A 25,636-nucleotide genomic window follows, 5' to 3' on the forward strand; every position below is an offset into this window, starting at 1 on the left:
AGGAAAAAAACACATCAGAGTCAGCATTTTATATCACAGTTTGCTTTTTCAGTCACTGTATCGACTGTTTTTTTGTTTTATGACTGGAAGCATCTCACAATTCACCGCTATTACAATACTATTGCATTTGTCATCACTCTCTATAGGCTGCTACTTCATACTGGCAAATCCAAAATGTTCACAGCGTTCTCTTTGGATAAGCCGAGATTCATTTTGGAAGTAGGAAATTGAAATATGCTTACTAAACTTAAGCTCAGGGGTGACCTGAGCCCCTGGATTGTGGAACAACATTCCCATCAGATCTGCCCCCTCCATTGACTCTTTTAAGTCCAGGCTCAAAACATTTATTCACCAGCGTTTGAATCCTCCTGATGTGGCTGAATTTTGGCTTGCGCCTATCCCCCATGTGTTGTGCTTTGTTGTTTGTGTCGGTCTTGTATTTGTGATTTTAGCCACCTGCTCTGGTCTGTACAGCACTTTGATCAACGTGGGTTGTTTCTACATGTGCTTTATAGCTAAATTTGACTTGACTTGACAAATAATGTACTACACTTCTTAATAGAATATTCCTGCATGCATTAAACATGAAAAAACATAGAAATTATTTGGGTGCACATAGCAGCTGTGTGCTACTTTTCTTTATTGACAAACCTGTTTATGTAGATTGTAGAGATTGCAACACATGTGGGTCGTTTAAGCAAAATCATGTAAAATCATGTAAATCATGGTTCTTGTAGTACTGTGTGAATACACCAAGCATGTGCAGAAATCCAGCATGTGTCTGCAAGCACACCTTTCCCCAACTAACCAAATTAGTGTTCCTGAAGTGAGATGTCCGCGTGGTTCCACTAGATTTATCTTAATAACGACAACGGCTTATATCGATCATTGTCATGTGTGCGTTTATTGAACGTGACAACCAATTAGAAGAGCGAAACCTTATGACAGAGTTGGTTTTATTTAGAAATTTGACACCGGAAACGCTTTTGTTAAGCTTCCACCTAACTTGACAGTGGTGCTGGTGTGTGATCGGAGTGCGGCAGTATCGAAGGTAGGGGGAGGGGCTGCGGTGAAGGAGCAGAGTGTTGCAGGCAGGACAGGAGCCGGACATGAGGGAGAAGGGGAAACACTGTAGCCGCACCGCCGGCTTCATTGACCGGCGTGTCATCGTCCACCGGTCCGCCGATCGAGGTGCGGTGCGGTTCTGCACTTTCTGCGCATTCCCTGCTTTTTGTGTCCAGGCTTTGGTAGCTTTAAAAAAAAAAAAACACCCCTCTGCTGCTGCTCTGCCTTTTGAGTGTTGTGAAAGGAGCTGCGTTTGGTTTTACAGGGGAGCTCCAGATATACCGCAAAGTGGCTTTGCTGCTGTCTCTGATGGCATTTCTCTCTAAAAAAAAAATGATTACTGTCTAACCTGTGTCGTTTCAAGCATCGGGGCTGCTCTGTGCTCCAGCTTCATGTTGTTGTTGTTGTGCCACAGTCATATGAGTAGACAAAAGAAAAAGTTGCAGTGGGCTATGCAGTTGCAGTGAGCTACTGTATGTTGGGGGAGTTAACGTCAGAGTGGTGCTGATAAATTATCCAAGGCCTCCTGTAAGTATAATGAAATAAGTGAGAGACGATGTCGGCAGTGAGGGCTTATTTTCCTTTCTTGGAGTGCCGCATCGCCTCTCTTGCCCCGGATGGCATTTTGAAGTTAACATGAGGATCTTATGATTTCATCCTTCCAAACCAGGTGAGGATGCGATGACCGGGGACACGGACAAATACTTGCGGCCTCAGGACCTCAAAGAGCTGGGGGATGACTCTCTCCCCCAGGAGGGGTATATGGGTTTCAGTATAGGAGCCCGCTCAGCCAGGTAAGCACCTGTCATATTTATTAGATACATATGAAAGCCACAGATGTACTCTGGTGCAGTGCTGACATTTGGTCCAACTTGCTTTTAGTTAAGAATGCTGGTCAGGTTATGTTTAAAGTAACTAACTAAAGTGTTGCATTATGTTTTCTATCGATGCTGTGGTTGTACACTGATTTTTGATACCATGTCTTATATGCTGTGCAGTTTTGCCAGAGTGTATAGAGCATGTTGGACTGAAACAGGCTAATTAATGTACAGTCCCTCCAACACACACTCACACACAAACAGAATAATGGAAATTGCCAGAGAAAGCCACTGGAAAGTTGCCATGTAATGATTCAACCTGACAAAATGATTCAGCGTTTTGTGTGGCCTCATTCAAACCAAGGCAAAGATTATAAACTGCCTATAGTATAATACAAAAGATATAAGCTGTATCTTTGAGCTTTGATACCTTTGATAATCTCAGTGAACAGCTGCACTTCGGGGATCCAGCGCAGGCCCAACAACAGTTTCAAACAGTGGACAAAGTATGTAGTGGAAAACTGGCAGGCTCCAGTGAAAACACATCAGCGCCACACAGGACAAGCGTTGTGCAGATCTAAAGTCTATTGTAGCCACACTGACAGATGGCAGATGCACTGTGATGGCTGGATTGATAAAAAAAACAACTACCCTAACCGTGACAGGAAGCTGCCAACATCAGCAGGTCACAGCAAACACGAAAAACACACTGAGTTATATGGAGAGATTCCACGTAAACAAGGCTGGGTCGATACTGGAAAAAGAGTTTTGAATGTGTTCATGAGTGTCATAATGTGGATTGTTGTCAGTCTAAAAATAACACAAGAAGTGAGTAAGATCACATCTGCAGGTTTGAATTTTCAGCGATTTGCTCAAACTGCTGTTTGTGTACTTCTGGTTACGGTTTATTGGTATACCTAGAATAAAAAGAGTACTACAGATAAAGTTACCATTATTAATGTCTCTATCTGCTACGTAAGAACAGCTAAAAATACTAAAACTGTTCACTGCTGCTTTTCTGTAGTTGCATATGCAGTAGAACATCAGGTTGTGAGCTGAAATAGATTGTGAGATGGTTGTTGACATGTCTCTTTTCAGGGTGGTGAATGTATTGCTGTGAAACACTATATTTTATTGATCAAAGAATGTATGATGCTGAGCAAGTTCTTTTCTTTTCCTTACCTTTCTGTTTATGACATCGACATTGCATGGTTTGCTTTTTGACGGGGCTGCATACACACAAACACCCACACACACACACACACACACACACTCACATAGATGTAAACCAGGAAACACTTGTGCCTAGTCGTAGCTTACAACCATGATCAGCATCAATGTCATATGGGGAAAAAAAGAAGGCCACATCATGCTTGAATGTCTTCAAAATGCTTTGCTTTTCACTCTTCTATTTTGTTCTTTTCCTTGTTTTCCTGCACCCTGTCCCTCATTCTAGCCCTAGACTCAGGTAAGAAAAGAGTAGTAGTAGTAGTAGGAAACATTAGTTTTGAATGGTGTCCCTCCCCCTGTGATCTTACACCCATATATCCTTTAACCCAAACCGAGAGCCACCCCTTGTAAATTGGCGTTATCCAGTGTTGCTGTTTGTTTGTGGTAGCAGATTTTGTCACTTTGTTGCTGTTTCGTGATCACCATTCATCGTATTTTCTCATCCGTCTAACAAAGTCATCATATCTTGCTACAGTTGTGTAATAGACGCAATCTTGCCGGAAATGAGAAAATCAAAGCAACACTTGTGTTTTGTGATGTTATGAAAACCTGACTTTTCTTTAGTTTGAGTTGTATGGACTAATCCCCCAACTTTTTTGACTTGTTCTTAAGTGGCACTTTATTTTTTGTGTAACTTCCAGGGATCAAACACATCAGTTTATTCAAAACCCGCCCCTTTTATTCATCCTGTTTACATTTTAGTAATTGGAGATGTCCCAGCAATATTTGGGATGATTCAGGATTTTCAATCACGGTTTGCAGAGATGGAAAACCACCATTTAGAAATGTCCGACATACATCGAGGACAAACACTTGATCGCACATATGTAAATGCATTCATGCACTAAAACACATGTATATACATGAAGATGTGAGACAGAAAAGACAGGAAAAAAAACGCCATTAGGATAATGGGAAGTGCAGCTTACAGAAAGGCAGACAGATTGATCAACAGTAAAATGAATGGAGTGGTGTTGAAAGAGGAAGGAAGGCGAATGAGAAGGGTGGGGTAAGAGGAACAAGGCAAGTAGGAGAAAAAGAAAAAAAAACCTCCTCTATTGAGAGAATTGAAGGTTCAACTTCACTGTAGAGTAATAACAACATGACTCTGAAATGGAAACTGTAAAGAGAGGAAGAGATGATGGGGCAGCATTGTAAAGAAGAATGCTGGAAGGTGCCATGACAGGAAGACAGACAGAAATCAGAGCAAAGAAGGGGGGAGGAAAAAGCAGGAGGAGTGAGCACGGCTGTTGAGTGAAGAGATGAGGATAGACAGAATGAGAAAGAGGAGAAAGCTGTGAAGAACAAACAGAGTCCATCCGACAGCAGTAGAGAGAGGGGGGGGGGGGTCAGCGCTGTGCTTGCCATGCCAGCGAGTCCATTCAGGCAGTACAGAGTTGCTTGGTAACTTCGATGGAGGGGTAGGCAGGCTGTGCTGAATAAAGGGCTTCTCTCTGTGCTGAATGGTGTGCCCACTCAAACACGCTGAGCTCTGCATTTTCTCCCCCTCGCTGACCCATTCTCGCCCCCCCCACCCCCCCACCCCCCTCGCACACACACACACACAACACATCAGTACGCACATACAGTATAGCCTTTGAGAAAATAAGTTGCAGAGTTGTCAGTTTTGTCTCTATGGATGTATCTTTTTGAGAGCCTTTGATACTGTAGCGCACAAACACATGCATAAAACTCATTATATACTATATAATACACACAAACGCGCACACAATGCAAAGCACATGAAGGGAGTGTAACTGTGTTCGCACGAGCGTTTTGGCTCAGCTGCACTGATCAAATCCCTGTAGTGAAAACAGCACAAGGAAAAAAAAAAACAAAACTGAAAGGACTCACCGACAGCACCGCATTGAGCTGCAAAAAATAGGCACACATCACCACAAACACAGCCATAAAGCAGACTGGAGAAAAGACCAGCTTTCCTTTTGTAGTTTGGTGCTCTGAAACAGGTCTGGGTCAGCTGCTAATCTTAGACTAAAGCGATGTCAGTCTTCAGTGTTGTCAACTCAAACTCTAGTTGGATTAAACACTTTCAAACACTTTTGGGTAAATCTAATTTCTTTTAATGTCATTCTTGTGATTCTTAGACTCCCACCTGCCAGCCAGGTGCTAATACTTACAGTCCACTAATCTGTCATATTTCATCAATTAGACACAACTAGTTACATCTGTGATGCACACCAACCAGGCCTTCATATAGAAACAGTCGTCTGTGCCTTCTTTTGGTCTGCCCACTTTTCTTCTCCTCTATCTCTTAATGCAAACAAAGCTCATTTCCATCTCTGAATAACCTGCTGCGGTATCTTACCCTCGCCCAAATGCGGGCTCTTCCACCTCTCTCTATTTTCCACCTTTGGACTCTCTCTGTCCACTAAGTAAAAAAAAAAAACTGGTTCCCTGGAGGTTGCATGTAGTAATGGATTCCTTGCTTTTTGTTTTATGTCATGTTCCCCTATCCGTCACTTGTTGTTGCCCGCGGCGCTGGGTTGCGTGGTAACATGTAGCCTCCGCTCCTTCAGTTCGGATAGGTCCAACACACTCAACCGGAGCTCCTTCGCCCGCGACAGTATGATGATTGAAGAGATTCTCGCCCCCACAAAGGACACGGTAAGACTTATTTTTCGTCTTCCTTCTTGTCATCTGTTTCTTTCTCGGTTGTTCTTGCCCTTTCTTTACCCTAACTACACTCAACCTGCTTCTCTTAGTCTCTGTTGACTCTTTCCTTGCATTTTATCTTTATCTTTATTTAGGTACTTAAGCGTTTATCTCTTATTACGTCATCAAACTCTCCCGCATCTCTTCTTTTCTTTCTGGTGGAAACACAGCCTGGGAAGGATTAAAGACGAGAGCAGTGTAGATTTGCTTGTCTTGCACAAAGGTCGTAACATAAGCAGTGTTGATGTCATGCTCGTGTTTGCCAAAGTGCTGAGGGTGAGTGTATAGCACCTTGAGGAAGAGTTTACTCAAAGCTAAGGGCTTCGGGAGGCCCCCCTTGCTTTCTCATGGAAAAGCACAGAGCTCATCCTGCCTGTTCAACACTTGTTTTAGTGGTCAGGAGCTAAAACAGAAACAGTAACCTCTTGTATTATAAACAGTATTAGTAGTCTAACCTACAGGTTCAATGACATCAGCCAAAACCTCAAACTATACATGGCCAAAATATGCGCTTACCTCAACACCCCCTTTTCACAAACATCTTGACACCCAAACAACTTTTCTTGTGCCAAAGAGCTCTCCGTTAGATTGGTGTTGTATCTCCATGAAAATATACAGTATATAAGGTTGAATTTTTTAATTTTAGTGCTGTAGTACTATAATCTGCTACATCTGATAGGTGAGATTTCAGTTGCAGTCACATCTGCTACAATTCATAGTGAGATAGTTTGTATTAGATGCCTATATCGTTGGACCGTCTCATTTTCACGGAGATAAGATCATGTTTTCTTCGGTGGAAATCGAATCCTTCAGCAAAACAAAGCACCATAAATACATTTCTATGGGCCACACAGTGCCTCCAGTATGATTTCTAAACTGGCTCTCTTCTCCCCTAAGCTTCAGAGTGTCTGTAAAGACATTTCCTACTTGGTTGACCCACTCAATAAGGTATAAAGCGTCAATGGATGTCTGACTCATTTGTCAGTTGTGTTGTTTTTCAGTCACTGTCACCAGTGGTTCAGCTCACATCTCTCTTGAGTTTTGTCATTGTATATCTGTTTGTTTTGGGTCTGTTCCATTCTCATCTCATTCAATACTGTTGGTCTGTGTTTAGTAAATGGACGTTCCCATGATACTCTCAGTGTATATGAGTTCCTGTGTTTCAGTGTTCACATAAATAACGATTTATTAAAACTGCTTGCAGTCCTGATTTTCAGGCTCCATGATGGTCATGTTATCAGCTCATTGCATGTCATACCAGATTTTTAAAAAAGGAGGGATGGTCATAGATAACTTTTGTTTTTTGTCTTTTTTCATGGTGTAACTCTGCAGCTTATGATTTGAATGATTTATCTACTGTCATTCTTTCATCTCCTCCCTCTCAATCTTTTTCCTTTTTGCTTCTTCTCACCTATTCCTCATGCTCCTCTTTATTCACCTTTTCACTCTTTCTCTCCTCATAAATGTGATCATCCTTTACACCTGCCTCTTCTCACCTCATCATCTGTCTCATCTCTTCTTCATCCGCTCCTCCTTTTTCCCAGCACTTGGCCGTGACCAGAGACTACAGCTCGGAGAGTATGCGGCGCTACAGCTGGACTCCGGACACCGTGGACCACAGCCACAACACTGTGTCCAGCCCCATTCACTCTGGGTAAGAACAGCTGATCTGTCTCATCTGATGTGTCCGGATATGCTTACAAGCATGCACACGTTTTGGATGGTAGCTCAATACAGACACATACACTGCACGTACGATTGCAGAAAACATTTTATATGCTTACTGCACACTACTGTCGTGTTGTCTTTTGTTTTCTCCCGAAGAGTCAATATTCAGCAAAGGCTGCAGCACTGATGCAGGCAAGGTGCAGGGCTGTGGGATTTCTGCAGTGCTGCTACTGTACACATGACATTACAGCAACAAAAGACAAAGTTCATCCTCTAACGTTGATGTCACCCTCATTTTCACTGACAAACTATTTCTACCATTGCAGAAACAAAGTGCTGACTCTGTTTGAGCTCGTAGCAAAGTGGCTCATGTGTTTTCATTTGAATAAACCGATAAGATTTTGCTCTCATGTCATTCACATAATTTGAATATATGGCGTTATAAAATGATGTATGCTCTTTAGTGAATGGTGCTGTTTTTGCGCAAAAACATAATGCATCATACTTTTGGTGATACTACTGTTAAATGGAAATATCAGAAATAAATAGCAGGATCTGTCATGTCAAGTGTTGGTTCTTTTAGGTTCCTATTTTCACTCATTGTCATGTGTTTGTCTATGTATGTGTTATTTTGTTCTTTGTCATTTTTTCCCTCAATGTGTTTTGTTTTCTGTTTCCCTTAATTTTCCACCCATATCTATCAGTCCTCAGTAGTTATTACATATTCCAACAGTGATTGTGAAACTTTGATACTAAATCTAGGTTTTGGGGGTTTGCCTCCTGCATTGTCTCCATGTGTTTATTTTACAGCTTCTCCTCCCCGCTCCCTCAGTATGACTCCAGGTGATGACTGAGTTCGCTGCTTTCACCCGTGACGCCGCTCAGTGATGTCACTCGCTCCTCCACCTCTGTCTCCCTCTCCTCTCGTCACCCTCTCTTCTCCCCCTTAGCCCTTTCTACTCCTTCAGCCTGCGCTCGTCTCATCCGTGTGTGTGGTCTGGTGTTTCATTTGCACTGCCTAGATCTTAGAAGTGTGAAGTCAGCGTGTATGGGAGTCTTTCATTGATGTGCCATCTTTCTCTCTCGCAGAGCACATTAAAATAAATCTTTCCCAAAACTTTACAGGGAGTCTGTTTGCAACATATATGGAATTCATAGAAAAAAACAACTAAACAGAACATAACACAACACTTGTAGTCAAAGGAGGAGTTTTTCTATGCCTGCACCCTACTACATCCTCACTTTTACTTGTGTCATAATATTAATGGGATGCTCTTAATTTCCCATCACATGGGACCCATCACATATTAATCACATTAACCCTCTCTTGGTGAAACATTTGTGCAGGTGTTTAATATTTGATCACTGAATGCTGCTCTAGAGGAGCTGAAACTTTGGCAACTATCTCACCTTAAGCCTCCGAACAGGAAACTAAACTTTCTGCAACTTCATTAGCACCCTGTTTAGTTTCACACGTATTTTAATGTTCTAAATTGAGGCAGATAAAGGTGAGAACTGCCAGTTTTCAGAACTCAAAGCATCTTTTTCCTTCTCTGTAGTTCTCTCTCTTGCTCTTTCTCTATTTTTGTTATTTTCTCTCTTTTCCTTTCCTTGTTTGGGTGTACAGTGATCACAGCATGGGAATCGTCCTCCTCACTTGTGTCCGTGGTATGACTTCTCTCTATCTTTCTTTCTTTTTTTTTCTTTTTTTCATCCTCTAACATTGTTCTTTTTCCTCTGGTAGGTTCTTAGTCAGCTTCATGGTAGACGCCCGCGGTGGTTCTATGAGAGGCAGCCGCCACAATGGCATGCGCATCATCATTCCCCCCAGGAAGTGCACAGCACCCACACGCATTACCTGTCGCCTGGCCAAGAGGCATAAGCTGGCCTACCCCCCACCCATGGTGGAGGGAGAGGGGCTGGTCAGCCGGCTGGTGGAGGTCGGGCCAGCTGGGGCTCAGTTCCTCGGGTAGGACCCTTGAGAGTTTATCTCTGTGTTGATGAGTTGCAGTTTTCAGCAGATCAGTTTCAAATCAAAGGGGATACTTTGTAATATATATACTTAAAATATCATGACTTAGAGAATATATATTGCTAGTGCAGCTAATTAACAAGTCATGAAAGAAAACTTCTCAGCTGATCAACCATTTCCTCTAACTATCTTTTATTCTTTCAGTCCCGTGATTGTGGAGATCCCTCATTTTGGGTCCATGCGGGGGAAAGAGAGGGAGCTGATTGTGTTGAGGAGTGACAATGGTGACACGTGGAAGGAGCACCAGTCTGATGCCAGACCAGAAGACCTCACTGACCTGCTCATTGGGATGGATGAAGGTAAAAGATCAGTTTTTCAGTATCGTCCAATATTTAACAAAGACAGCTATTTAGTCCACGGTATGACTGAATGGATGAAGGTGAGCTGAACCACTCGAGAAGAGCTATACTACATAACCCAGGGCTATATATGCTGATGACTGATGACACTCTGATTCTCCTTTTTTTTCATCTAAGCTGCTTAACTTTTTTAGTGACCTTTTTATAGTGAAACTAACCAAAATGTCTTATCTCAGTAGCACTGTACATTTACATGCATTTGTACAGTCATAATTTGTATTCAGTGACTTTTTACGTCCAAAAAAACCATTAAATGTTTCTTGAAAGCATGTTAATGAAAGTAATCTTTTGTTGTTGCCTGCTAATCTCCTCTTAACAGAGCTGGACAGCCCTGCTGAGTTGGAGAAGAAGCGCATTTGCCGCATCGTCACCAGAGATTTCCCTCAGTATTTTGCCGTGGTGTCGCGGATCAAGCAGGAGTCAAACCACATGGGTCCTGATGGAGGCATGCTTTCCAGCAGCACTGTGCCAATGGTCCAGGCCTCTTTCCCTCAGGGGGCACTCACCAAGAGGATCCGTGTTGGCCTGCAGGTACAGCACGACTCCTTGGATCAGCTCAAATTCAACCTGCTCAATGACTCAGCTGTATTTCTTGCAAATGCCATGCAATGACCAATTATTTATTTATACCTGACCTATTTTTGGTTGAATATTTGATTCTGCCTGACATGCCTTCATTTGATGGAAAGTTGAGGAGAGGTTTGACCGAACCTTTCTTGAGATTTAATTAACAAACATACACAGTTTTAATCTTCTCCATCCTTTCTCTGTCTTTGTCTTCCTTTGTGTTTTTTTTTTTTTTTGTTTAGGCCCAGCCTGTACCTGATGACATGGTGAGGGCGGTGCTTGGGAACAGAGCCACCTTCAGCCCCATCGTCACTGTGGAGCCCAGGAGGAGGAAGTTCCACAAGCCAATCACAATGACGATCCCTGTCCCACCTAGATCAGCAGAAGGCCATCCCAGCGGCCACCGAGGCGACTCTGCACCCTGCCTGCGTCTGCTCTGCAGCATCACAGGCACGTCTTGAGATAACTAGAGCATGACATTACGTTTTAGGTACCTCTAACCAAACTGCATCCTCAGGACTTGCCTTTAGTTGAGTTTTAAGTAATTTGAAAAATTATTGTAAAATTAAATGCTGATTGTATGTCCTTTGTGATTCCAGGCATATTTATTCACCCATTTATCACACATGAAACAGAGTTAATCACTCAAGAGTCGCTATAGCTGTGGGCCCATCAGGCCCACTTTGATGTCAAAAGCCACTGGTCGATAGAATGAAGATGAAGAACTGAGAAGATCAAAGGATGAGGATTATAAAAGCTAGAACACTGGTTAGGCTGGAAAGGGAGTGAGCTCATCCTTTTGCCCTTGTTGCATGCAGGAGGAACGTCCCCAGCCCAGTGGGAGGACATCACAGGGACCACACCACTCTCCTTCGTAACTGATTGCGTCTCCTTCACCACAAATGTGTCGGCCAGGTGAGACACACACACTTAAATGTCATGTAGTGAATTATGTTCATATATATGTTAGAGCTACAATAGTTTGTTGATTGTTTAAGCCAATTATGACTGCTGGAGCAAATTAGGTAATTAATGGGATTGATCGGTTTGATGGGCATTTATTGGAACAATATAAACAATGCAATTTACTGTTTGGATTATTAAATACTTTAAGTACTATATTGATCTATTAGGCTGTGTCCTCACAAAAGGCCAAAAAGTTCAGTCTCAGTCTCATGTCTCTTAGTTTAATTGCGAGTTGGACACAAAAGCAGTTTCTTGCAGTTAGAAATGAAATGCATATTTGTCCTCCCGCCCTGGAGGAAACAGAAGGCAAATCCAGGGAATTTTAGATCACCGCCAGCAGATACCACAGTAAGCCTCAAAATGGTGACAGTGCAGAAACACAGAGCAATGGAAAGTTGGCAGTGAATCCTGAAATCTATCACAAGAGAAAAACTCAAATTACTGTCAGTTGACAACTTACATTAACAAAATTTTACTTTTCTTCTGATCTATGCCTGTATGTCTGACTCTATATGTTACTGGCTGATATCAATCTGTCTATTAGATTAAAAAAAAAAGAGACTTGGTAATAGTGTTTTTTTTCTCTGTAGCCCTCTTTACTAACAGGGTTATACTTCATACAAAGTCACATCAACCATTCATTGTTGAGGCATGTTTAGTAATAAGGCTGCTAAAATGACCCCAGCAAGTGAACTTTTTGGTTACAGTACGCAAAGTCATGAACTCTTTCTAACTAGATTGGAATCATGTGGCGAGTGTGTGGTCTGATATTAACAGAGTACCCTTTGGTGATCTGTAATTAGATTACTACACAGCTGTCATGTGCCTGTGTTCACCCTTCAAAGAAATAACCCAGCTCGTTTGATTTATTACCTAACATGTTCACTCGCATTACAGTGTCGCAGCCCTATGAAATGTGTGATACAAGAATGGCTTCAATATGCAGACTTCTAAACTTCAAGCAGTTGTAAATAATCGTTACATTAGGCAAATTGTTTTCTTTGCTGACTTCCAGATTTTTCCTCTTCTCTTACCTCCGATCTTTCCAGGTTCTGGCTCGCAGACTGTCACCAGATTCCTGAGACGGTGAGTCTAGCGTCTCAGTTATACCGGGAGCTGATCTGCGTGCCGTACCTGGCCAAGTTTGTGGTGTTCGCCAAGATGAACGATGCTATTGAGGCTCGGCTGCGCTGCTTCTGCATGACAGACGATAAAGTGGACAAGACCCTCGAGCAGCAGGAGAACTTTGAGGAAGTGGCCCGCAGCAAAGACATTGAGGTGGGGTTGTGTGCTGATGCAGATGTGCAAACACTGTAATGCAGTAAGAGGGTCTAGTATAGTACGTTATTGACATGCTATACAACACCAATTTCATCAGTCTCATCTCCAGAATGTGTTTAAGTTGTTGTACTAACTTTTTGGTCAATGGACATCTGTAGGTTCTTGAGGGTAAACCTATCCATGTGGATTGCTATGGCAACCTGTCCCCTCTGACCAAAAGCGGGCAGCAGCTGGTTTTTAACTTCTTCTCCTTCAAGGAAAACAGACTTCCTTTCAACGTGAAGGTAGAAAATTTATCTTTATCACCATCTCTGTCTGCTACCATTTACTGTGTATGTAATTCGCTTTGGCATCCTTTGTAAATATGCCCTACTGATTAAATTATGTCAGAAATGATCATCCTCTTCATATTAGCTGACATTCATTTGAACAGTAATTTTCTTTTGCACAGTCTGACGCATTGTCAATAGCAGGAACATTGGGTAACACTTTATACAAATTTCCTGAAAGTTTTCTGAGTAACTGTTGAATTTGAGGACATTTTACTGAAAGGCTGCTGAAAGTGTTAAATTGGTTGCATGCTGATATGTTGTTTGACACACAAAACTACTTCTGTTAAAGAATTGTTCAGAATCAAATTTATTGAGAATTTTTGTAAATTAAGAACTACATTCAAACCTCAATATATATAGAGTAGACACTTACCAACAAAACCTACATAACACTTTTTTCTTCCAATTTTTGAAATAATTTGTACCAAATTGCACCACCTTGTTTGTAAAATGTCCTAAAGATTAACTGTTAAATACCTGCAAGTTAAGCCAAAGATTTCCAGGAAATTATTATAAAATTAAGAAACCTTTCAAATAAAGCATTAAAGGAAATTAAAATGGTACAGTCTCATACTGTAGAATCAAGTGAAAGTGACTAATGTGAATCTAGACTGACAGATTAAATGCATTCTGTCTGTCACATATTTAGGAATGTGAAATAGGTTGGCTTAGAAAATGTTCACAGAAATTTCTACACCTGGATTAAGGAAAAGCAGCTTTTTTTTCTCACAGTTTTCACTTTGCAGGTATAAGACTGCTTGTTACGCTCAGCTCATCAGTTGGTTTTGCTGTCTTCTACAGATCAGAGACATGGGCCAAGAGCCATGTGGCCGTCTCTCCTTCCTGAAAGAACCAAAAACCTCTAAAGGTCTTCCACAGACTGCCATATGCAATTTGAATATCACACTGCCAAACCACAAGAAGGTAGGCTCATGATGGTTGAACAGTTCATTCTTTTAGGCCATATCATATCATCTACATGTAAATGAAATTTAGAGACAGATAGCTATGTTGTCCTGACATCAAAAAGGAGCCATTGAACTTCATTTGGTTTAGAAAGGACTGCCTGCTGCTTGTGTCTTTTATTACTGTTTTAAAAGCCTGTGCCAGTCCTAAGACCCCACAGCGTACACATACGGCCACACATGCATACCTTGCCTTGTTCTATTGCCTGGCTCACTGTGGGTACATACGAATTATGCAAAAAAAAAAAGGACACTATTCATTTGTTTCTTTGTTGTGGTGGTGATTGATCACACGAAACTGTAATTGTTTTGCTTTTGCTTTTGTTATTTTGCCATTTATTTAATTAATCCCATAGATTTTTTCTGATGCCTTCTGTTGTTTTTGCTGCTCCATTTTCATCCCCTGAATTTTATTTCCACCTCCCCGCTCACTATAACGTCCCTGCTCTCCATTGTGTCATCTCTCTCCTCTCCTGCAATGCATCTTGGAATACCACAGGATATGGAGTCTGATCCTGATGATGAGGTAAACAGATTCTTCATCATCACATGGAACTGCTTCTTCTTTGTGGTCTTTTCTGTTGGCTTTACTGCAGATGCTGTAGTAAATATGTGTGTTGCAAATATATTTTTTGTGCTGTACAGTACCTTGGTGTGGAAGAGGCTTCTGACTGCTCGCGTTATTTTACACAGCTGTGTCTTTGCTGAAGTGACCCCATGTAGTGCATGAGTGGAAATGGCAATTTCTTTAATTAGCAAGGATTTATTTATTGTCTTCATCCCAAGTCCAGTGGAGCCAATTGCTATACACCTCGGCTTCTTTGTCATCTCTATCTTCCTTTTCATACATGTTCAACAGGAAATCACCATCTCTCCATCCTTACTATTAACTCAGGAAGCTTCATACAGGACTATGGTATCTTTTGTCAGCTAAAGATGAAAGCCTAACCCTTATCATTTAACCACTTGGTCATTGTTTTGTTGTATTTAGAGGTTCCCCTCTTCACCCTTGTCCTTGGCTTGTCTGTTACACAGAATACTAACACTCTCAGCTGCATGCCAGAACATTTATATGACAATTTAATCAAAGGGAGATAAGGATGTTTTCATGTTTGAGTCTATAAACTATATGTAGTGACCCTAGGTGTTATTTATTGGACGATTCTACAAAATCCAACTTTTTGAACAATCAGTGCCAACAGGTTAAGTACTCCAACAATAACCACACATTGCAACTACAGTAGAGCTGCAATGATTAGTCAATTAATCAATTAGTCAATTAGTTGATCAACAGAAAATATATCAGCAACGATTGATTGATAATTGATTTATTGTTTTAGTCATTTTTTTAATCAAGAAGTCAGAAGATTTGCTGTTTTCAACTCCTCAAATTTGATGATTTAATGCTTTTCTTTGTCATACACGATTGTAAACTGAATGTCTTCGGGTTTTAGACTGTTGGTCGGACAAAACAAGACATCTGAAGACCTCAACTTTGACTCTGTGAAATTGCATTGCACATTTTTCACTGACATTTTATAGGTCAAACATACAGTATGATTACTGTATGGTTATGGTTTTGCAAAAAAAAAACTTGATTATGGTCTGCAAAAGATTCTAGTCATAGTTTAAAAATTGATTACATCGTAGATCTGAGAAGGACACAAACGGGTCACTGGCATGCAGACACACTAGACCCATATTCATTACCCCAGCCTTCACACCTTTTTAATTTTCACCTTGTTACATAAAGGGCACTCTTGGCACTGAATGTTGGCAAGTATTGTAAGTCACATTCTGCAGAATTGTCTAAAATGAACATAATTCCCGGAGACTGGGCTGAATATCTACCATTGTCCTAATATTGAAATTGACACAATTACTACTATTCGTATCATTGTAATTTGAATAAGGTTTACCATGTCATCACATTTGATGAAGATTTGAAGAGCACATCTTCATCATGAGAGGACAGTTGTTTAACATACTGTACCTAACTGGAAGTTGGATTTTTTATATGCCTACCACTTGCTACAGTAGGCCATACAGACAAAGCACATATCATCTGTAGTTATTTCATTGCAATGACATTGAGAAATGCAGTGAGTGAAGAGATGCAGGGAAACAGTCCATTACTCTCCAGAGGAGACACTACAATACACCTGCAGTGGCTCCTTGTGCCAGTACTAACCGCATGTACTGATTGACTAAAAACAGGATTATCCATGCTCTACAGTATCTAAATGAACAAATTAACTTTATTATTGAGACCTAATTTTGATAGATTAGAATCACATTTCATCATATTTTTTATGTTAAAGCATCTTTTGTTCTTTTTTGTTTGTTTCAGACTGAAAAGCCAGAACGACGTCATACCTTTGCCTCCTTAGCTTTGCGTAAGCGCTACAGCTATTTGACCGACCCAGCAGCGAGTGAGTTTCCCATTTTTACTTACATGAAATCCTTTAATTGTTTTTAGATATTTATGTAAATTTAATTGTAGTTTTAGTACTTGATGGTCCCTTTATACAGTGTATATATTTTAATATACCCATAGTATAGAAAGAGATTTACATGACAAAACTTGTTTATCAAATCATTTATTCTCTTCACCCGACACATACTCTTCGATCATCTGTCAGTCATCAAACATTTGCATGGATTACTGTGTGTTACGCTTTGCTTACCCATCCCATTTTGACAAAAAAACTTTCTCTGTTTCAACTGTTACTTTGTTTTACATTTGTGGAAACACCGGGATTACAATGTCTGTCTGTTCATTTATCATTTGGACAAAAAATGTTTTAATTCATGTTGAATAAAAATATTCTTTTTAATTGTTCTCATTCTTTTAGTGGCCATTTCACTCTTATTGGCTTTATGATTGTGTGCGGCTGTGTATATTAATGTGGAACAGGTTGCACTTTACATGAACTTGTTCTCCCTACTGTGAGACTATGTTAAAGCCAGCATTTTTCTACAATTTAACATTTTTGGTATTTAAAAAAGATTGGCATACTTTTCCATCCAACCATTATATATTTTAGTGGCAGTTTTAATTCTGCACAGAAGTTTTACCAATTCTGAGGTACTGTCAATGTCTTGTTTTATCATTACAGCCTTGTCCATTGCGTCTTTTGTAAAAAAATATATATATATGTTAACATTGATTTAATATGATTCAAAATATATTCATAGGTATGAAATCAAATGCATAAATGGCTGATATACTGTTACTTTTTTGTGAAGTGCAACCTCATGTTTTATTTTAAGTCATGACCAAACAAGTAAAGTGATATTTTTTTATTGATTGTATACACTTGTGGGGTCATCTCTGGCATTGAAAATGAACCAATGAAAGGATAAACACATGTCAATCAAACATGTACAGTAAAAGGCACTGTTGCAAGGAGGCAAATAGATTAAGCACATCAAAAGTCAATGGAATTGTATTTTTTGTTTATCATGTCACTTTTTGTCATCTCTACCATATGTCAAGCATTTTTGTTCCTACACATGGTCCATTCTTATTGGGTGTATTTTGTCATTAGTCACGGATTTTAGATTACCACTTGTCATGTCATCCTGGGTTTTTGAATAGGGGCCTTTCTTACATTTCATGAGTAAAATTTTGACTTGCTGCTATGAATAATGCTGTTTCTGACTGACTCAAATTTCTCTTTCTGGTTTTTATGTTTTATTTCAAATTATTTTACGTTACATTTTATGTTTACTTCTTATTGCTTTTGATTTAAATTATTGTGGAAGAAACAACTGATCGAAGCCCGCAGAGAACACAGCCTTCTAGCTACCCTCACAAACCTGTCTTTTCAACGAGATCTTATCAGGCGTGGTCGCCTGTTCCTGTCGCCGTCCCTGGCCAAGCCAAGTCTGGTTTTGGCTCCCTCTCCAGTTCGTCATCCAACACGCCCTCTGCCTCTCCACTAAAGTCTGTCTGGTCCATCAACTCTGCCTCCCCAATCAAGACCAACATCCCTGGATCACCTGCCTCCTCTGTCAAGTCAGTTAGTGACATGGCTTCGCCAATCCGATCTTACAGAACCATCTCCTCTCCAATAAAAACTGTAGTCCAGCAGGCCCAGTACCCAGTCCAGGTCACCCCCAGTCCCCTGGCTTCACCAGGGAAAAGTGCCCCAGACTCTATATCAATGAAAGGACTGGCAGCATTGTCTGCTAGGACCTCCCCTATAAATACTTGTGGAGGAGGAAGCCCTCTTCTTGAGAGAACATCTATAGCCATGACTCCTCCAACCTCTCCCAAATCTTCTCTGAGTATGTTCAGTTCACCCCTGCCATACAAGACCGTTATGGGGGGCTCGAGTGGCACGGCATCTTCTTCCTCACCCATAAAAACAGTCCCTGGTCTCTCCTCTGTTCGTTCCTGTGCCTCAGATGTGTCAGGCCATGCAAGGAACCTCTTCTCTTCTCTTTCATCACCACTTAAATCCAACGCCTCTCCAAGTGCTGCAGCTCTGATCAATGGAACTGTGTCGCCTACACAATACCGTGCCTCATCACCAACATCTCTTCTCACCAGCAGTCTGCAAGAGAGAATACAAGCAACAACCAATGCTGCAACAACAAGTGTCAATGCAGCCTTTGATGAGGTTGAAAAAACATTTAATTCTTGTTCTGCAGGCTATGGCACCTTGAAGTCCTTGTCCTCTTCTGCATCCTCCTCATATCAGTCCATTAGATCATCAGCTTCTAATTCCCTTTACGCCTCTCTAAGGTCTCCTCCTAATGCCACCACTGCTGTAACGTCCAGCACAATGACTGTCCCTGTGTACTCTGTTATTAATGTGCTGCCAGAGCCCCAGTTTAAAAAGCTGCCTGAGGTGTCCAAGTCAGCTGCTGCCCTTCTGTCCCCTCGGAAGATGATGCCTGCTGAGATCAATCCTCAGTTGCAGTCTTCCTTTGTTAGAACTCTTTCCCCTGTCAAATCCCCTCTTTTCTCTCCTGCTCTGAAGTCAAACACTACTTCACCACTGTCATCCAGCCAAGAGATTCTGAAGGATGTAGCTGAAATGAAAGAGGACTTGATACGAATGTCAGCCATTTTGCAGACAGACCCAAATTCCACAGCCAATAAAGGATTTCAGTCTGATTCTCCAAAAGAGGCTAAGATAGAAGATGAGGAGCCATATAGGATTGTGGAGAAAGTAAAACAAGATTTGGTAAAAGTGAGTGAAATTCTGACTAAAGACGCTGTGAAAGATGGTAGGGTTTCCCTGGCAAGGGGTTCCTTGGATGACATACACTTCTCAAAAGTACCTGTTGAACAACCACCAAGCAACTGGAGCTATCCACCAAGATATGAGACTGTGGTTCCTCAAGCCAAATCAAAAACAATACCAGATAGAGATTTCAATCTTTCTAAAGTAGTTGACTACCTGGCCAATGATGTTGGTAGCAGCTCTTTCTCCAAAATGCATGACACAAAGCATAAAGCAGATGAGGGCAAGAGAGAAGGAGAGGGCAAGGAGAAGCAGAAACGTGTCCTAAAACCCACCATAGCAGTTCAGGAGCATAAGCTCAAAATGCCTCCAACAAACATGCGCTCTTCAGCTTCAGACAAAGAGATCAGTAAAGTAGCAGATGCGCTTTTCGGAGCAGACACTGTGCTAGAATCCCCGGATGATATTTCACATGAACAGGATAAAAGCCCCCTCTCAGACAGTGGCTTTGAGACAAGGAGTGAAAGGACACCCTCTGCCCCTCAGAGTGCAGAAGGAATGGGCCCCAAGGCCCCTTTTCAGGATATTCCAGTTCCCCCAGTGATCACTGAGACTAGAACTGAGGTTGTCCATGTCATCAGGAGCTATGAGCCCCCAGAGGATAACAAACAACCTGCAATGGAGGATACACATCCTGTCAGATATATTGATTCTGATTCTAAAGGGCATCTTAATCAAACTACATTAACTCCAGAACAGAATAAATGCTATTCAATAAAAGTCAGCCCTGATGAGGATCCAATGGGAAAAGGGATGAGGGTAAAGGAAGAGACTCACATCACTACTACCACCAGGATGGTGTATCACAAACCTCCTGGCAAAGAAACAGCATCAGAGAGGTGTGAGGAAACTATGTCTGTTCATGACATAATGAAGGCCTTTCAGTCAGGCAAGGACCCTTCTAGAGAGCTAGCGGGACTGTTTGAACACAAGTCTGGCAATGAAGAAACATCACAAAGAGTCCTTGAGGACATCAACTCCAAGCCTAAGGTTGAAAGAATAATTGAGGTTCACATTGAAAAAGGCAATAAAACAGAACCAACAGAGGTCATCATCAGAGAGACAAAAAACCACGCAGAAAAGGAAATGTATTACTATCCAGGGAATAGACAGGAAGATGAGGAGCCTGAAGAGTCACTTCCAGTGTACCTTGATTCCCCCAGAGTGAACACACCCATGTCACAGGAGGAAGATAGTCGCCCTAGTTCAGCCCAGCTCCTGGCAGATGACTCTTACAAAACACTGAGGCTACTTAGCCAGCAATCTGTAGAGTACAATGAGGACGAATCATCAGAGCTTAGGGGAGAATCTTATAATTTTGCAGAGAAAATGCTACTCTCTGAGAAATTTGACCAGTCTCATTCTGACACAGAGGAATATTTGAGAGATAGGTCTCGCTTCCACTCACCCGATAGAAGCAGTCACAGTGAGGGTAGATCAGTTGGGCCAAGGACAGAGTATGTTTTTAGGTCGTCGAGAAATGTGTTTGACAAATCAGGAAGAATGGCCAATGTTGATGATAACTTTGACAAACTGACACTTTTGCAGTATTCTTCTGAGCCTGGTAGCCCAAAGCAGTCAGTTTGGATGCGTGTGTCAGATGACACGCAGATTAAGGAGAGAGAACAACTTATGTATGAGGACAGAGTGGACAGGACTGTAAAGGAGGCAGAAGAAAAACTCAGTGAGGTATCTCAGTTCTTTCGAGATAAAACAGAACAGCTCAATGATGAGCTCTCATCTCCAGAGAAGAAATCTCGCAGACCAGACTTCAGGGAATCTCGGTCAGGGCCCAGTTCCACACACAGCAGTCCAGAGAGGTCAGCTTATAGGAATGGTGGTAGTGGGGAAGAGTGGAGCAGAGACAGGCTTAGAGACAGGTTCAACTCCAGTGATAGGAAATGTGCCAGCTTACCCAGCAGCCCAGAGAGGAGAGTATTACTACAGTACAGTGATTCAGATCCAAGAAAACAGGGAGACAGTAAATCACAGGGAAGCACAGGTGAAAGCCCTAAACCTTTTCAAATGTCTTCCTCCAAAGTCAGTGCAGTGAGGCTAAAGTTTGAACAAGAGGCTCAAAGACCAGATAGGAGTCCTCAGGGTGGCCAAAATTCAAATCCTCCTATCAGGAAACTCCAGGAAAGTAAGCTACCTGTGTATCAGGTGTTTGCCGGTCCAAACATTCCAAAAACACCAGACAGTCCAGGAAACCAGAGAAGAGGTCTAGATAGTGATTCAAGTAAGTTCTCACCAAAGCATGATACCAGTGGAAAAGATCAGGAAGAGAAAAAGTTATTCAAAACATGGGAGAGCCAAGGGTATGGGAACTATAAACCCCAGTCCCCCAAACTATGTCACTCTATGAAAGATGGTAATAATAGTGATTCCCAAAGACAAGAAACCACCAAGAAAATTATCTACACAGAATTTGTTGTTCGAGAAAGTCCAAATAGCAATGATAGTCTAAAAAAAAACTCGGAATCAGAAATTCCTGTAAGAAAGCCATCTAATTTCTCAGAAAATCAGAAATCCACCTCTTTAAAATTAGATACCACTGTTGAAGCATATGAGAGGGCAGGGTCTCATATACCTACTTTAGCTAGAAATCGATTACACAGTAGTTCTGAATCCAACAAGTCTACTCGTGGATCATCAGTAGGAAAATCCACAGACTCATTAGACTATAGCCAGTCAAATGTAGTGTGTAACGGTGTTGATAGTGACCAAGTAGAGTATTTAGATCAAGTAACTCCTGTAGTTGTCACAGAGGGTTTCAAAGATATTAAACCCTTACCTGTGTATGTCAGCATCCAAGTAGGAAAGCAGTACGAGAAAGAAACAGCTTCGGGGCAGCTGGGAACATACAAAAAAATTGTAAGCCATGAGAGTAGGACAGTGCATGAGACCAGGGGTGCATTTTACACTGTTAAACAAAAGCAATCTCCATCTCCTCAAGGAAGTCCAGAAGATGACACTCTAGAACAAGTGACATTCATGGACAGCTCTGGGAAGAGTCCTGTTACCCCTGAGACCCCCAGCTCAGAGGAAATGAGTCTGACTTCAAGAACACCAGAATCTGTGATAGGCTTCATGCCTGGCATGCCAAGCCCTATCCCAGAGGAGTCTGAGGAGGACTCAGGGAAGACCTTCATCTATAGGGAGCCTTCGAAGGAAAAATCTAAGCCAGCATCCTCAGAGAACCACAGTAAAAAGCAGGAAGCAGAGAGACAGAAGTCAAAGGAGAAAAGAGTGGCTTATATAGAGTTTCCGCCACCTCCTCCTTTAGAGGCAGAGCAGTCAGACCCTGAGAAAAGGGGGTCATGTGCTTCTTCTGAAGCAGAGACAGAGATGATGGAGGTGAATCTCCAAGAGGAGCATGATAGGCACCTCTTAGCCGAGCCAATCATCAGGGTCCAGCCTCCATCCCCAATTCCCCCTGGAGCTGATAACAGTGACTCTAGTGATGATGAGTCTGTCTTCCATCCCATCCCTATCAAAAAGTACACCTTCAAAATGAAAGAGGAGGGAGAGAAACGCCTGAAACAAAAAAAATCAGAGAAGAACGGAAATAATAAGGAGTCTGGGATCAATGGTGTCGTAAAGGGGGAGGATGCTGACTTTGAGCAAAATGGCAATGACCAGTCAATCACTGACTGCTCCTTAGCAACTACTGCTGAGTTCTCCCATGACACAGATGCCACTGAAGTTGACTCCTTAGATGGGTATGACCTTCAGGATGAGGATGACGGACTGAGCTCGGATCCTAAAACATCTAGCCTGTCAAACGATGGAAAAACCACTGACCGCTCGTTTAGTCAGTCAAAGCTTGAAGTGATAGAGGAAGAGAAATGTGAGGATGGGGGGGACAATGGAAAAACTAAAACCAGCACATCTTCAGCAAAAAGCAGTATAGATGAAAAAGATTATACCCTTGAAGGAAGACATCCAGATAGGCAGGTCTTTGGAGAAGACTACTTTGGCTACCAACTTGAAGAGGAGCTGAATTCAACCTTTAAAACTGTTGCCACAAAAAGCCTGGACTTTGACCCCTGGTCCACCAAAGGGAGTGATGATGGAGTTTTTGATTCCAAAACAAAAGAGGACGATCCCAAGCCCTTTGGTTTATCGGTGGAGGACAAATCACAGGCTACAACACCTGACACAACCCCTGCTCGAACACCGACTGATGAGAGCACACCGACTAGTGAGCCTAACCCCTTCCCTTTCCACGAAGGGAAGATGTTTGAGATGACCCGCAGTGGTGCTATTGACATGAGCAAGCGGGACTTTGTTGAAGAGAGACTTCAGTTTTTCCAGATTGGTGAGCATTCCTCTGACCCTATAACAGGGGAAAGGGGGAGAGGGGGCAAGATCCTGGGTGTAATTTCCTCTCAGTCAAAAACAGGGGCCACAGTAGATGGGAAGGTGAAGGTTATAGATACTACCACAGACAGCAGCACTACACCAACAACACCAGCAACAACAACAGCAAAATGCAGCCCTGCACAGCCTGGCAATGACACTGGCTATACCGGTACTGATGCCCCCACCTGTGAAGCCATAGCTGAGACTGCCTCCTCATGCACAATCACAGCCTCTAAGGTTGATCCCAAATTACGCACTCCTATTAAGATGGGCATAGCTGCCTCTATAACTGTGAAAAAAGACTCAGGGGATCTCGCTGATTGTAAAGCTGAGATGTCAGAGGGTCAGATGGTGCCAGAATACATTAGTATAGAGGGTCAGTGTACAGAGAACCAGTCTAGCAGACACACTGAGCCCAAGTTAGAACGAAGAGATTACCCTTCTGAAAACTGCAACAACAACAATAACCTTGAGTCCTCCAGCGTTCAGGCCAACTACATTCAATGTGGTAGTGTGGTGTTTAATTTGCAGTCCTCCTCTGAGCCCACTCTTCAGAAAGCCAGCAGGATAGAAACACTGTTCTGTAGGGATTTAGAAGAGAGGGTTGAAGTACATAACAGCAATCAAGAGCAGGAGCAGAAAAGTGAAGCAGCTAAAGAAAGTGAAGTGAAGCAGCCCAAGTCCAGGCTTCCAGTGAAAGCATCAGGGTGGTCATTTCACACACAGGGAACAGCCATAGGCAAACAGAAGCCCAAACAAGCAGTAACAGTTGAGGTCAGGAAAAGAGGAGAGCCAGCCATAGCCAAAGTAGAACCCAGGTCTAGAATACCAATCAAGGATGTTAAAAAGAGCAGTCCTGCTGCCACAGCTAGCTCACTTGTTTCAGTTCAGGTTACCTCACAGCCAACAAGGGCATTGGACACAGAGAGAGCAGCCATACAGTTGCCCTCAAGGCTACCACTGAAGGACAGGCATCAAGTCAGCAATGTTACAAGTGAGGGAGCTTGTAGACAGGAGAGACAGGAGAACCCTAGTGAGGTTTGTAAGCGCACCATCGAATACTTTAAAGGCATTAGCGGGGAGACGCTAAAGTTGGTGGACCGCCTGTCAGACGAGGAGAAAAAGACGCAGACAGAGCAGTCGGAGGAAGACAGCACCTCCCGGAGCACCTCTCTGTCGGACGCCTCCCAGCCTTCCCAGCCCTCCCAGCCCTCCCAGCCCTCCCGCTCATCCAGGTCTGGTAGAGGTTCGAGGGCTGAGGCCGGGGCCGCGTCCGTAAGGGCAAAGGTGGCGACGACGGACAGGGCCTCCGGCAGTGAGAGGAGCAGGAGGAGTAGGCGGACTGGTGGGAAGGAGGGCAGTCAGGGACTCACAGGGTCTCGAACGCCTCCCATCGCAGAGATCAAGCCTAGTTTGTAAAACTTTCACACTATGTTTAAAATACATCTATATATTTATATATTTCACTTTTAGTTGCATGACATCGTTGTGATCGTTTAATGGATTGACTGGAATGCCTGTGGAGTGTTTACATATTTCCTTCAGAACAGTAGCTGTCATTTAAATTTCTTTTTTGTCATTGATGTACTGTGTACTGTATTGTCCTTGTTGTAAGATTCTCTTCCCTCTGTTCCCCTCTTTCAACCCTTTCTAAACCCTGTATAGTAGAGTGAGCATGCCAGTAGTAGTGACTGGTCCACTGGCACAACCAGTCCCTTGTTTGACAACTCCCTGGTCTGTCTGTCTGTCTGTCTGTGCAGGGTGGCTATCGAGTTACTCTAGTAATTTGTTCTTACAAAATTTTCCATGCTATCAATTGTCATTTAAACTAACTAGTGTTAGCAAAGAACACAAAAAAGCGTCTTCGCATGTTGACATTTTAGATTCTAACATAGACTTTTTCACCCTAGATTTATAGAACCACAAGTCTGTTGTTGAGAGTCATGTTATGCTTTGTTTTGTGTGGTTCTCATGACAGTTACTGCCTGCTTAGAGGATACATACCACAAACAGTCACAGAGCACCTCTTACTCTATGAACATATTTAAGTTGCCCAT

At 42.2% G+C, this 25,636-nt stretch overlaps 1 protein-coding gene across 18 annotated transcripts in view; it reads left to right on the forward strand.

Moving 5' to 3' along the window:
* Positions 1–25,636, forward strand: part of LOC137197189 (ankyrin-3-like) — a 126,757-nt gene that overhangs the window by 89,558 nt on the left and 11,563 nt on the right. For 7 of the 18 annotated variants that reach the window (XM_067610404.1, XM_067610412.1, XM_067610417.1 and 4 more), the window contains 14 exons: positions 1,736–1,859; positions 5,636–5,738; positions 7,331–7,440; positions 8,265–8,297; positions 9,199–9,423; positions 9,631–9,785; positions 10,165–10,376; positions 10,655–10,862; positions 11,231–11,327; positions 12,428–12,656; positions 12,818–12,943; positions 13,793–13,915; positions 14,456–14,482; positions 16,307–16,388. In XM_067610404.1, coding sequence (XP_067466505.1) covers positions 1,736–1,859; positions 5,636–5,738; positions 7,331–7,440; positions 8,265–8,297; positions 9,199–9,423; positions 9,631–9,785; positions 10,165–10,376; positions 10,655–10,862; positions 11,231–11,327; positions 12,428–12,656; positions 12,818–12,943; positions 13,793–13,915; positions 14,456–14,482; positions 16,307–16,388 — 1,854 coding nt within the window. Of the gene's footprint in view, positions 1–1,735; positions 1,860–3,339; positions 3,352–5,635; positions 5,739–7,330; positions 7,441–8,264; positions 8,298–9,198; positions 9,424–9,630; positions 9,786–10,164; positions 10,377–10,654; positions 10,863–11,230; positions 11,328–12,427; positions 12,657–12,817; positions 12,944–13,792; positions 13,916–14,455; positions 14,483–16,306; positions 16,389–17,870; positions 24,991–25,636 lie in introns of those variants that run through there. The other 11 variants (XM_067610405.1, XM_067610413.1, XM_067610407.1 and 8 more) reach the window with 8 other exon arrangements.

This window comes from Thunnus thynnus, chromosome 14, assembly GCF_963924715.1.
Source record: "Thunnus thynnus chromosome 14, fThuThy2.1, whole genome shotgun sequence".
Classification (NCBI taxonomy): domain Eukaryota; kingdom Metazoa; phylum Chordata; class Actinopteri; order Scombriformes; family Scombridae; genus Thunnus; species Thunnus thynnus.